Source organism: Danio aesculapii, chromosome 5 (assembly GCF_903798145.1).
Source record: "Danio aesculapii chromosome 5, fDanAes4.1, whole genome shotgun sequence".
Lineage (NCBI taxonomy): Eukaryota > Metazoa > Chordata > Actinopteri > Cypriniformes > Danionidae > Danio > Danio aesculapii.
The window spans coordinates 66,949,349-66,964,072 of NC_079439.1; the positions used below are offsets into that span (position 1 = coordinate 66,949,349).

The 14,724-nt window shown below is 38.6% G+C and overlaps 1 protein-coding gene across 1 annotated transcript in view; it reads right to left on the reverse strand.

Moving 5' to 3' along the window:
• Nucleotides 1-14,724, reverse strand: part of adamtsl2 (ADAMTS-like 2) — a 54,335-nt gene that overhangs the window by 37,593 nt on the left and 2,018 nt on the right. The window contains exons 2-6 of the mRNA XM_056458744.1: nt 7,054-7,141; nt 6,611-6,753; nt 3,224-3,299; nt 2,468-2,570; nt 2,238-2,383 (exon numbers count right to left, since the gene is read on the reverse strand). Coding sequence (XP_056314719.1) covers nt 2,238-2,383; nt 2,468-2,570; nt 3,224-3,299; nt 6,611-6,753; nt 7,054-7,140 — 555 coding nt within the window. The 5' untranslated portion in view covers nt 7,141. The remainder of the gene's footprint in view (nt 1-2,237; nt 2,384-2,467; nt 2,571-3,223; nt 3,300-6,610; nt 6,754-7,053; nt 7,142-14,724) is intronic.

The following is a 14,724-nucleotide window of genomic DNA, read 5'->3' on the forward strand; positions in this document are numbered from 1 at the left end:
TTTTGGAAGCTGTTTGGAGAGAACTGTGTGTAGATGTAGTGTGTCCACAGTCATATTGGAGTGATAGAAACACAACAAGTCTGTTTTTAATTTCCTGATGTTAAAATACGATCCAAATCCCAGTGATTTTGAGGCCCACCGCGAACTGACATAGGAGTTGACAAAGGACCTAATTAATCGACAGGTGCCATGTTTCTATAATAACATGTATACACATGTCCACAGAACAGTTTTTTGCAATTAAACTGGCATTAAAATATCTGTTCCAACTCTCTGTGATTTTTATAAGTTTAAAACTTTTTTAAGACAGAGCATGTTTAAAATAAAGGCCCAATCCCAATTCTCTTAGCCCTTCCCCTTACCCCTACCCCTCGTTTTGCGCGTTCCCTTGAAGGGGTAGGGGTGCCCCAATTCTCTTTAGCTTGAAGGTGTATGGCTAAGCGGAAGGGGTAAATAACCCTTGGGACGAAGATTTTTCAGGACCACACTCAAAACCAAGTGGTAAGAAAATTTCCCAAAATACACCAGCTACAATGGCAGTATTGCTAAACCCGGAGGTAAGGAGATCCACAACATAGTATTTTTGTCATTATTAAGAATTTTTACAGCAAACAAACACGCTTTAATACATTTATGACCGCGTTCGTGTTTTACCGTCATGCTTTAAAAAAAATAAGTAAATATAAAAATATTTAAAAAAAAAAAAGTAAAATAAAATAAAAACCGCTAAATTTCGCGATCTATAATCCCTAATAATAACTCTTGTACAGCAGTCCCACAACATTCTGACACTCGATGACACTCAAATACCCTGTCAGTAATGTCTAGTATCCGGGAATGAGCTTTTTACAGTGTCTGCTATAATGTTAATGTTGTTTTTGGTGTGTTTACATTGATGAATATGGCCCCTGTGTAAATGCACAGTATAGTTAAGATCTTATTGCCACATTATATCGTTATGATAACACGATATATGCCTTCAGTGATTTCCTCAAGATAAATACCAAGAAATAACACAACTGGAATAACTACAGCAGTCGCGATTGTCTGATCTCATGAAGCATGAGATCGCGATGACATCTAATAATGTGTGCAGGTGCTGTAATGCTGTCCCATTTCTTAGGGATATATTTTTGTAAATTTTGGGGAAAAAATTTAGGGGTAAATTTAGTTTTTTGGGGGGTAAAAAGTTTGGGGTAAATTTAAGGATAAATTTAGGTCTTTTGGGGGTAAAAATTTGGGGGTAAATTTAGGAGTAAATTTTGAAGCCCTTTCCCTTCACACTTGTTTTTAAGGGCCAAGGGGAAGGGGTAGGGGTACAAAAATAGAATTGGGGTTGGGCCAAAGACAGTAAAATCGTAATGTAATTCTTAACCGCTATAATCACTACGGCCACATGGTTTCAGCAAACGCTATGTGTGTGTGTGTGTGTGTGTACTGCAATCGTCATTTGTGTGAGACTCATCATTTCAGAAAGGCTTGAATAATCTCCACCACAAATACATGAAATAAACTCACTTGGGATTTTTGACTGATGAGCTGTATTTCAGCTTCATCCGTGTCTGTCTCTGTCACTGACTGCTGTTTATCTGATGCAATGCAGGAGAAGCAGACACGCTTTGGGAGCGGTGGGCGGGGAGAAGCAGCTCATTTGGATTTAAAGCCACAGGCTACAAAAACAGCTAGACTGTCCTCAAGACACCAAAATGGGCAGATTCTGGAGGCTATAATAAATAATCTGATGGGTGTTTTGAGCTGAAACTTTACAGACACATTCTGGACACACCAAAGGCTTATCTCACATCTGGTAAAAGGGGTAAAATAGGTGCCCTTTAAAGCACAGTTCTTTCAAAGATTCAGCAAAGAAATGCTCAGCCATTATTGAAATGACTGAAAGAATAATGGTCGTTTTAGACCAGTTTTGCGCATTAAAAAAAGATTGCATAAAGCTTGCCCATCAAAGGGTTAAATAACATTTGGGAAATAATAGAAAATGAAATCACAGGAGGGCGAACAATTTTGACTTCAACTGTTAGTGCATAGTGTATTAGTGCATAATTTGGGACACTGTCACGTACTGTATGTACTGTAAGGTGACCAATATTTATTGTAAAATGTGTTGTTTTAAATTATTGGCTTGATTATTAAACTTAAAATCTGAGTAATTACATTTTAGAGTCTGATTACGTAATCATGCAATTAGTTAGGTTTAGGGTAAGAGACAAAAAGCTCTTTACTTCACATCTGCCGTCGACACACACGCCTCTGTAGTTGCTGTACTTGCAGGACGTCCCATCACGTGCAGGAACCATCAGCTGTCTTTGACCATCAGAGGTGGTGCAGTGTAGGTCACACGGATTACTGGAGATATGAACGTAGTCGTCTACAGGAATATAAACAGGGACTCTTGGTTTAAACATACATTAGACCTTGGCAGCATGGCTTAATCAAATAAAGCAGTTAATACCGGGATAGAGAGGTTTCCAGTGGTAATTCTTTCCATTGTAAACCTGAGAGTTGAATGACCAGCACTGCTCTTCTCTGAAACTCCTCCCTGTAGAAGGACATTCCTGTTTCTCACAGAAATACAGTTATGTGATTACAATCAGGGTTCCCATAATACAACAAATGTCCCTGACTTTCACTGCTCGTGTTGACGTGTTGTGTGTTCAGAGATGCTCTTCTGCACACCTCAGTTGTAACGAGTGGTTATTTGTGTTACTGTTGTCTTTCTATCAGCTGGAACCAGTCTGGCCATTCTCCTCTGACCTCTGGCATTAACAAGGCATTTGCGCCCACAGAACTACCGCTCACTGGATATTGGACCATTCTCTGTAAACCCTAGAGATGGTTGTGCATGAAAATCTCAGTAGATCAGCAATTTCTGAAATACTCAGACCAGCCCGTCTGGCACCAACCACCACCACGTTCAAAGTCCCTTAAATCCCCTTTCTTCCCCATTCTGATGCTCAGTTTGAACGGCAGCAGATCGTCTTGACCATGTCTACATGCCTACATTCATTGAGTTGCTGCAATGTGATTGACTGATTAGAAATTGCGTTAACGAGCAGTTGGACTGGTGTACCGAATAAAGTCAGGGAGTGAGTGAATGTTTGTGTGTGTGTGTGTGTGTGTGTGTGTGTGTGTGTGTGTGTGTGTGTGCGCGTGCGTGTGTGTGTGTGTGTGTGTGTAAAGATTGGCAGAACAGATATTGTGGACTGACCTTTGCATTGCAGAGATGATACTTTTTTGCATTTCCTGTGCATGTCATGTTGTCTTTACCGGTTGTTGTTTTCTTCCTTTGAAAAAAAGTGTTGTAGTTTAGTAGCAGTTAAATACAACAGGACACACAGTTGAAGACAAAAATATATAAAGTAATTTCCCAAAATGTCTCTCATATCTCTTGTGACTTTTTATTGCCCATCATTATGACTTGGTACCTCATTATTTTGCAACCCAGGCTCATTCTGAATACATACCCCTATGTACATTTCTGGTGAGCGCCAAATATGTCCCAGGAGCTATTATTTGCAGTTTTTGTTTTCGTGAATCCACCAGAGGCCGCTGTGTAGGCTTTTGGCGATCTCAAACTTCTCTCGCGACTGCCATTCGATCCTACTCTTCTCTCATAAATCCACCAGAGGCCGCTGTCGACTGACTGACTGACAGATCGCTTGTGTTTTGAAAAGCAATCCAGAAAGATAAAAGCCTGGCAGCCTGATTTTTACCACGTTTTCAGATTTTACCACATTCTCACCCAGTTATTTGCTTGTTTATTTTATTTTTTGGCTTTTGTTTTTGTCATGCCCACTTTCTAGAAACTGTTCTTCGCCAGACTCAAACCCCGTCATCGTGGTAAACGCGGTCCACATCACAAGTCCACCGACATACGCGGTGAGCCACTGGACAAACTAGTAACAGCGGGAAAGCCATCTTTATGGAGGTAAGCAGTCAGCTGGTAAACGCGAAAATGAACGGCATCATACAGCCCCATAGCGTTCCTTTTAAAGACGAAATGCAGTCATACGTACATCTGACTACATAATTCGCAGAATTCTCCAGAAATGTATATAGGGCTACGCTTTCAGAATGAGCCTCTGTTGTTATTTTGGCTTGTTGACAGACTTTCTAATTTAACAAAGCATGACCTGGTATTTGGTTTCCATACTAGTTACTGTACCATAACAATAGTTTCGAATTAGTTCAATGTCTATCTAATCCATGAGTGAGATAGTATCTCATAATGTAACTTTTAGGTCATAATTATGATATTGTGTGTTTAGTCTCATATTTTTTTGCCTATACTTTGGGTGACACGATGGCGCAGTGGGTAGTGCTGTCACCTGACAGCAAAAAGGTCGCTGGTTTGAGCCCCGGCTGGGTCAGTAGGCATTTCTGTGTGGAGTTTGCATGTTCCCCCACAGTCCAAAAGACGTGTGCTGTAGGTGAATTGTCTAAATTGTCGTAATGTATGCGTGTACGTCCTGGTCCTCCAGGTTGGGCTAACAACCCACCTCATAAAAACTAGATGTTATGAAACATATGGCTAAAAATCATCTTCGATATAATGTCCCTGGGAGTAAGTAAGTATACCTTAGTATCCATTCAAATTATTCATGACTTGGTAATGGGCCTCCTTACTAACTACCATAACTAGTTGCTGTATTTCACAGGTAAAACCTAAAAAAATGCTTCACATAAATGTATCAGTAACACTTTACATAATAAAGTTCCGTTAGTTAATGTACTACATAAATAAACAAACAATACATTTATGACAGTATTTATTTATCAGTTTTATATCAGTTAATGAAAACTTTTGTTCATTTCAAGTGATTAACTCACAGTTAATTAACTAATGTTAACAAGCACGGTTTTAGATTTTAATAATGCGTTATTAAATGTTCAAGTATGAATTATAAATGCTGTATGAGTATTTTTTACTCATACATGCATTAAATAAATAATAAATTGTGATTGATTTATCTTGTAGGCTACTTAAAGGTCCCATGACATTAAAATAAATATTTTTTCAGATGTTAGTATCATTATATTAGTTTTAAGGATAGTTAGCGTGCTACAAAACAGAGACCAAATTCGAGAAGATATAAAGCTGATATGAACATCCAAAGCTTGCAGTTTGTCACTTCTGCTTAAATGGATAATTAATTTTTTGACATCACCTCATATTTCAGTCTGTCATTTTATATTCTGACCAATGAAATGCTCTCTTGTATCTGACATGCCCCGCCCTTTCTTCTAATTTGAGCTCAACCCCTCTCAGGCCCTGTTTACACTAATACATTTTAGTTTTTAAACAGCGTTTTAGAATGAAAACGATCCGCGTCCACACTAGTGTTTCATCCAGCGTTTCTGAACAACTCTCCGTCACCACGCCACTGAAAACGCACATTACGTGACCACACACACACACTCTGGCATGCGCTGCAGCATATCTACCTAGATGAGAGCTGCTCGTCGAACTGTTCATCAGTGATCTACCGCTGGATCCAATCCAATATTTGTTAAACGTGATATTTATTTCATCTTGTTGTCTATATCTAACGACGTATTCCCTGACTTTGGTCTTTTGAATCTATTACTTGTTCTCAGGTAACGTGTTTTGGCTGAGCACAAAGATAAGTTAATTAATGTAACCACGTACATTCTGTATATTGACTGATTGCTTGCCTTTATTTCCTATATTGTATAAACTTATTGTACATTATACTTTTATAATGGCCATTATTGATTATTAAAACTAATATTCAGTGAAAGAGAGAGGGTATGTTTCGTATTTTCAATGAAAATGAAAGGAGCCAGTTATGTTATAGACAAAAATATGTTTTGTTATAAATATGCAGTGAAGACGACGCTCGTATAAATAAGTAGCTACGCGATGCCTCAACATTTTTGGTGTCTGTTAAGGTAATATCAAAATGAAAATAGGCACTTCCTTAGACCATGTTTTCTTTTTATTGTTAAGAAAGTGAAACAATGTAGCCAGGGTGATGTTAATGAGGTTATAAAGTACACCTTTCCCTTTGAAGATTTAGCCGACGTGTCCTCGGGAGTTTGTTTTTCATATCATACTTGTGGATTCTGAACTTACAAGGAGAGGATGCAAGACTGAACTGTGTGTAGGCTGCTTTATATTGAGGAAAAAGCACCAATCAGACAGGTGAATGTCTGCAGCCACGCCTCCGTTTTCCGATGTCTCCGCTTTCCCGCATCCACACTGAGACAGAGCAGCAGCATTTCAGAATGAAAACAGCCTCATCAGCGTTTCCAAAATGCTTCGTTTTCAGGGCTGGAAAACTCCGGCGTAGTGTGGACGGATGGCGTAACCGTAGCAAAACTTATGTGTTTTAAAACGAATACGTATTAATGTAAACGGGGCTTCACTGGCAGAGCTGTGACAAAAACAAAACGCTATTGGCTCTTTATTTTAAAAGGAGAGGAGCTACACAATGTCCCCCCCTGATTTCATGTTTCAGTTGAGAATATATCCAAAATGCACATTTCAAAGCACTTCACGGGATCTTTAAATATTACCAGCACAAGTAACAGATTGTTTTTATAGTAGCTGGGTGATGTGCATTATAATGACCTTTGCTTCAGACAGTGTCTCTCCTGTGACATGACGCCTCCTCCGCAGGTACGAGTGCAGGCCGTCCACTTTGTCCATTCACCCCACCAGTATGTGATCACCTCCAGCCCGTCCTCCAGACTGTTAGAGGCAACACCCTCTTCCTTTGGCAAATAAAGAGTTCATTCACAAAACCAACACTGGAGACCAACATCTGTGCTGAGAGCAGACTATAACACCACTTGTATTTCATAACTGTCACGGTCCCATTTTAAACCACTTTAAATGGATGCAAAATGACATTCCCTCTAAGAGTTATGTTGACGTGATGGACTAGGGGATTCCCTAATCTATTAATTTGATATAACGCCTCTGTTTCCTCCTTTTATCCTAAATATTTAAAACATATAAGAAATAAAAAGGAAAGAAAAGCTAAGGATAAGTCTGATTTGAAGATTCCAAACCTGTCCTCTGCTGGAGAGATTTCCCAGAGACAGAGCCAGAGTTACAAGACCAAGCAGCACCAGACTGATCCTGGACCAGATCCTCATCCTGGAGAGAATGAATGTTTGGAGAAAAGACATTCAATGGTCTCTCAAAACAGACATTTAATTACTTTCTCTTTTTATCTGATATAGGCACAAATTAAGGAGCTTCATTTAACATTGAGTGTCTCTTCTGAGGAAATCTTTGAATGATGACTGTAAAATACACAAAAAAATTATAATTTCAATTATAAACAGACAAGACAAAGAAAGGGGCTAGGTCAGGCATGGGCAAACTCGATCCTGGAGGGCCGGTGTACCTGCAGAGTTTTGCTCCAACACTAATCAAACACACCTGAACACCCTAATTAGTGTCTTCAAGATCACTAGAAAGCTACAAGCAGGTGTGTTTGATTAGAGTTGGTGCAAAACTATGCAGGGACACCGGCCCTCCAGGATCGAGTTTGCCCATCCCTGGTCTAGATTGTACTACATATATCATCTGATGCCTAAAATAAAATAAAAATTATAAATTTTATTTTATTTTATTTTATTTTATTTTATTTTATTTTATTTTATTTTATTTTATTTTATTTTATTTTATTTTATTTTATTTTATTTCCAAATACAGCAATTCTGGGAAAGTCATCTAAAGTCATATGGGATCTCATTTATAAAACTGTGCATAAAAATCCACCAAGCAATTTCCCATCTAATTGACATCTAATAGACATCTAAATATAGATGTCTTGGCTAAAATAGCCCAATTATAGACTAATCATTCATTTATTCATTCATTTTCTTTTCGGCTTAGTCCCTTTATTAATCTGGGGTCGCCACCGCGAAATGAACAGCCAACTTATCCAACACATGTTTTACGCAGCGGATGCCCTTCTAGATGCAACCCAACACTGGAAAACAGCGCCACAGCGGAATGAACCGCCAACTTATCCAACACATGTTTTACGCAGCGGATACCCTTCTAGATGCAACCCAACACTGGGAAACACCCACACACTCTCGTACACACTTACATACACTACGGCTTATTTAATAAATGAGGTGATTGTGCTACCCACTGCACCAACAGATGTGCTACCCAACAGACTAATCGTCAAATACAAAGATTAGACAGACTTCAAATGTGTAGTCATTCAGTCCTGTCAATTTGATAACTAGTCTAAATTTAGACATTTCTTAGACATCTATAAACCTCCCCAACAAGCAGTTGTGTGTTTAGTAGACATCTAGAACATATGTCTTGGCTAAAATTAGGCTAAATTTGGGCTGTCAGTAAACATCAAGTAGACGTCTTTGAACAGCATGAATTAGACTAATTTTCAAATACAAAGATTAGACAGACTTCACATGTGTAGTTATTCGGTCTAGGCTTTTCTTAGACGTCTATTCAATGTTCACTGACAGCCCAAATTTAGCCTTTTTATAGCCAAGACATCTATGTTTAGATGTCTATTAGACATCTATTAGACTTCTTTTAAACACAAATAAATGCTTGCTGGGAACCTCCCCACCAAGTAATTGTGTGTTTAATAGACATCTAATAGACATCTAGCATGGATGTCTTGCCTAAAATTAGGCTAAATTTGAGCTGTCAGTGAAAATCTAATAGACATCTAAGAATAGCCCAAACACACTTCACATTTGTTGTTACTAATTCCTTTCTATTTGATAACTAGTCTAGTTTTGGGCTATTCTCAGATGTCTATTAGATTTTCACTGCCAGCCCAAATTTATCCTTGTTTTGGCCAAGACGTCCATGTTAAAATGTCTATTAGACATCTATTAGACTTCTTTTAAACACAAATAAATGTTTGCTGAAAACCTACCCACCAAGCAATTGTGTTTAATAGGCATCTAATAGACATCTAGCCTGGATATCTTGCCTAAAATGAGGCTAAATTTGGGCTGTCAGTGAACATCTAACAGATAAGAATAGCCCAAGAATAGCCCAAAACTCTAATCAGCAAATACACAGATTATGTATTTACCAAATTTAGCCTTGTTTTGGCCAAGACATCCATGTTTAGATGTCTATTAGACATCTATTAGACATCTTTTAAACACAACAAAATGCTTGCTGGGAACCTCCCCACCAAGCAATTGTATATTTACTAGACGTCTAGAAAGAATGTCTTGGCTAAAATGAGACAAAATTTTAGTGATGGGTCGTTCTTGAACGATTCGTTCATTTTGAACGAATCTTCAACATGACTCGGAAACTACGAGTCCTCTCAGGGAGTGATTCGTTCATCAGCGCGTGCCCAGACTGCGCAAATTTGTGCAGGTGGTATCGTTCATTTCAAGTCTTTTGAGTCGTTCATCTCTCGAGTCCTCTATCGGGTTTGAGTCGTTCGTTCATCACGGGCTAATCATATGCGTTTAGAGCCGGAAAGAGAATTGATCTGTTCACCTCTCGAGTCCTCTATCGGGTTTGAGTCGTTCGTTCATCACGGGCCAATCATATGCGTTTAGAGCCGGAAAGAGAATTGATCTGTTCACCTCTCGAGTTCTCTTTTGGGTTTGAGTCATTCGTTCATCACGGGCCAATCATATGTGTTTTGAGCCGGAAAGAGATTTGATCCGTTCACCTCTCGAGTCTTCGGGTTTGAGTCATTCTATCATGCGATGAACGAACTACTCAAGAACCAGAAGACTCAAAAGGTGAACTAATCATCATCGCTCCTATCGGCTCAGACTGTGTACACTGGTTAAGAATATATGTGACTGTCAGTGTAACATAAACGAACCACTGACATTTGAAGACATGAAGAGGTGAGCAGAGCAAAGAGACAAAAATACCTTCATAGACAAAAGAGCAGGTAAACATTGAATTATTACTTTCTCCTTCTTAAAGTATTCTATTTATGACTTATTTGTTGTGTGATCAACCTTTTGGGCTCGTTGTAGATGTGTTTGGAAGCAATTCGTAACATTTTAATAATATTTTGGCAAATTGAACCAAATGAACGAAATGACTCAAAAAAAGATTCGTTCATCTCGATAAACAAGACTCAAAGATCCGAGTCAGTAAAATTATCTGAACTTCCCATCACCAAGTTTGGGCTGTCATTGAACATCTAATAGACCAAAACTTGAATCATTAAAAACCCAGATTAGACACACATTCCTGTGTATTTGGGCTATACTTATACATTCAAAGCTTAGATTTAGCCAAGTCGTCCATGTTTAGACATCTATTACACATCTATTATACGTTTTTTTAAACACAAAAGATGCTTGCTGGGTTCCTAAAAGTGAACCCACACCAAAATAGGATGTTTATTCATTTGTTAATAATTACGGCTCATATGTCAATATAAAGTTGTTAAATTAAGATAATATTTAGGTTAAATATGTTTACTTAGGAGGGACGACACGGTGGCTCAATGGTTAGCACTGTTGCATCACAGCTAGAAGGTCACTGAGTCCCGGCTGGGTCAGTTGGCATTTCTGTGTGGAGTTAGGACCACATTTATCAATGAGACCCCTGTGAAATTATGTTAAAATCACAATATTCGTATATTGCAGAAAAACAAAACATTGCAATGTCCTTTTAGTTGTAATATCATGCAGGCCTACCACCCACTACCATTTAGATGAATCAGAGATGCTACAAACAACTAGCACCCAAAATCCACTGCAGTTTTTACAGCACACATTGGTCCCTTAGTATCCAGACTTGTATGTCCAGCAATCACTGCTGTGTTCACACACATCTATTGAGTCGCCACTATAAAAGCAAGCAATCACGCAAACGTCTCCGGTTCTCCTCATCAGACCCGCACCTCCAATTAGGAATCGGCTCCTTAAAGTAAGCAAACGGATCGTCTCTGTTTGCAGTCTGGCTTTTTCTGGCACTAAATATTGGTGACAGGTGTCTTAAACTCGCCACTGGAGCACCTGGAGTTCATTATCCAGCCCAGACACCGCTGGATCTGAGCCAGCTCGCCAAAACACCCGTCGTCTCCCACAGACCACGAGCTTCCCATGCAGGCCAAACACAGGCTGACCTGCTTCCCCTCCCCCGGGGGCCTCCGCTTCAGGGAACACGGCTGTTTTTCTTTCCCTGGCAGCAGACAGACAGCAGGGTCGGTCCCTGTTTTTTGGAGAAGGGGAGGCAGAGGCTCTGTCTATGAGAAGGAAGGAGACTCATCCTTCTCTGCCTCTCAAGGATTCCTGGGCTTTCACGTCTCACACACTGCATTAAAGGTGAAAATCAATCAGTGCTGCAGGTTTCCATCAAATAGGTAAGGAGGACAGCTACAAGTGTCCAGACACACATGAAAAAGCAGTCATTTGATTTTTAAAAAGACCACAACAGCATCAGAATTTGGTATTTTTAACCTTACAGCATAGGTTTTTTTTGGTCCAACTAGTCCTGCGCAAAAATCAATCATGATTAATTGCATCCAAAATAAAAATATATACAGAATGTGTGTGTGTATACACTCAAACTGTGATTTTTGCTGCTTATTCAAATAACTTATTTAAGATGAGCTGAATGTTTTTGGGACAACTTTAGTTTTATGTTCAATCCACTTAAATTTGTAAAAACAATTAATTTAACTTAATCGGTCAACTTGACTTCTAGTGGATCATTTGGAAAAATGGCAGAAGGTAGATTTTCCAAATGAATCATCTGTTGAACTGCAACCCAATCATCACAAATACTGCAGAAGACCTACTGGAACCAGCATGGACCCAATATTCTCATAGAAATCAGTCAAGTTTGGTAAAGAAAAAATCATGGTTTGGAGTTACATTCAGTATGTGGTATGTGAGAGATCTGCAGAGAGGATGGCAACATCAACAGCCTGAGGTATCAAGACATTTGTGCTGCCCATTACATTACAAACCACAGGAGAGGGAAATTCTTTAGCAGGATAGCGCTCCTTCTCATACTTCAGCCTCCATATCAAAGTTCCTGGAAGCAAAGAAGGTCAAGGTGCTCCAGGATTGGCCAGCCCAATCAGCAGATATGAACATTATTAAGCATGTCTGGGGTAAAATGAAGGAGGAGGCATTGAAGAGGAATCCAAAGAATCTTGAGGGAGTCCTGCAGGAATGCTTTCTTCGCCATTCCAGATGACTTCATTAATAAGTGATTTGAGTCATTGCAGAGATATATGGATGCAGTCCACCAAGCTCATGGGAGTCATACACAATATTCATTCTGTTTCCACTGCAGGACTTTATATTCTATACTGGACATTATTTCTGTTAAATGACAAGACTTTTGTCTTAGCATAGTCAGACCTTACTGTCCTAATTAAATAATTCAAAATCAAGGCATGATCATATTTTATTGTGGTAAAATAAGCATAATCTAGAGGCCTTTGCCTTTCATATAAGCCACTTCTGATACCAAAAGATCAACTAGAAGTCAAGTTATTGTTTGTTCCTCCTAAAACAGCATTTTAATTTACTACTGGACCGTCAGAAAAGTAGTGTACAGTAAAAGTTCTATACAGTATAAATGTGAGTGAATAGAATTCTAATGTACTACATCTGCCATTTTGTCATGATTTCATGATCTACCCACGTCAATTGCGTTGCTTCCCATTAATAAATTCTCTCGCGGTGCATCATGTGATTGCTTTGTCATCTAATGTTTTTCGACATCTATGAATTCGGACATACTACTCGGCACACATACTGTTTTTAAGAGTACTTTGTAGTATGAAAGTATGTGATTTTGGACGCAACCAGTGTTTTTAGTCTTTTTTTTTTTTTGAGTGAATTAAGATGTTTTACTTCGTCAACTGTAAACTTTAAACCGTAAACTGTTTAGTTATTTTTGTGTAAAACATCCTTAGTTAAATCTTTTGGAAGATATACATATTTTTTTTATAAAAATGTTTTACTGATTAAATCATGACCATTGTTGCACCAATTTGTCCCCTATCAGATAAATCACATTCATTGCATTCACAATAGTTTTTTCTGCGATATCTATTTTTTCTCCACAAATGTAGCCTTCAGTGCTTTGTAGCTACATTATAATGAACAGCTTTTTCATTTCGCTTCTTTGGAGGTGGTCCATGCTTGAGCTGCTCACTGATTTCTTGTGGTTTCCTTTAGCCATTCATCATCCAGCTGATTTATTTATATGAGTGGTCTAATATCAGATTAATTTCCTTCTTAACTGACACATTATCAAAACCACACATTCGTTTAAAGAATATTTTTCAAATAGACGTTTGACTTTCTTTTTTAAGTAACACGTCGTATTTAAAAACCATTTAATGCAGCGTGATTGCACCAAATATAGATTTCTTAACTCTTCGTAAAAGAAGGGTATTGTGTCATCTACAAATGATGAATGCCTGAAAATGATAAAGCGACAACATTATTATTTTAAAATTCATCAGTGAGAAATAACATCAGCTGTTTAGAGAATTAAACCAAAAAATAAACATTTTACTCAAGCACATTTCTATAAAATGTAAATCCAGATCATTTCCAAACTGTCTTTTAATTTCCATATTTAATACTAGTCCTTTATTTATCAGGGGATCGCCACAGCGGAATGAACCGCCAACTCTTCCGGCATGTGTTTTATGCAGCGGATGCCCTTCCAGTTGTAGCCCAGTACTGGGAAACACTCACACACTCTCGCACTACAGCCAATTTAGTTAATCTAATTAACCTATAGCACATGTTTTTGGACTGTGGGGAAAACCGGAGCACCTGGAGGAAACCAACACCAACACGAGGAGAACATGCAAACTCCACACAGAAACGCCAACTGGCCCAGCCAGGACTTGAATCAGCGACCTTCTTGCTGTGAGGCAAGTCCCTTTATTAATCCGGGGTCACCACAGCAGAATGAACCGCCAACTTATCCAGCAAGTTTTATGCAGCGGATGCCCTTCCGGCCGCAACCCATCACTGGAAAACACCCATACACACTCATTCTCACACATACACTACGGACAATTTAGCCTACCCAATTTACCTATACCGCATGTCTTTGGATTGTGGGGGAAACCGGAGCACGCGGAGGAAACCCACGTGAACACAAGGAGAACATGCAAACTCCACAACTGACCCAGCTGAGGCTCGAGCCAGCGACCTGCTGTGAGGCGAACGTGCTACCCACTGCGCCACCGCATCGCCGATGATGACAGAACTATAACAGCTAAATGATATGACTTTTTTAGTAACAAATGTGACCCTGGAGCACAAAATAAAGCCATTAAGTCAGTTTTTGGAAGTTGAAATTTAAACAACATCTTAAAGCTGAATAAATAAGATTTCCACTGATGTGTGTTTTGTTGTGATAGGATAATATTAGGACGATATACAACTATTTGAAAATCCAGAACCTGAGGTTTCCAAAAAAAAAATCGAAATATTGAGAAAATTACCCTTAAAGTCATCTTTAAAGATGCATATTACTAATCCAACATAACTTATGCTATATTAATATTATAGTCAATTATAATGACTATATTTAATCACAGTCCATTTTCAGCATTTCTTATTGGGAGATGATCTTGACTTAATATTCTAATAATTTTGGGCAAAACATTTTTATCTATAATTTTGAGGCATTCAATGTATTTGGGGCTTTTCCCACAAATATAATTTTTCTTTGTTGTTTCCATTTATTTCTGATTTTGAATT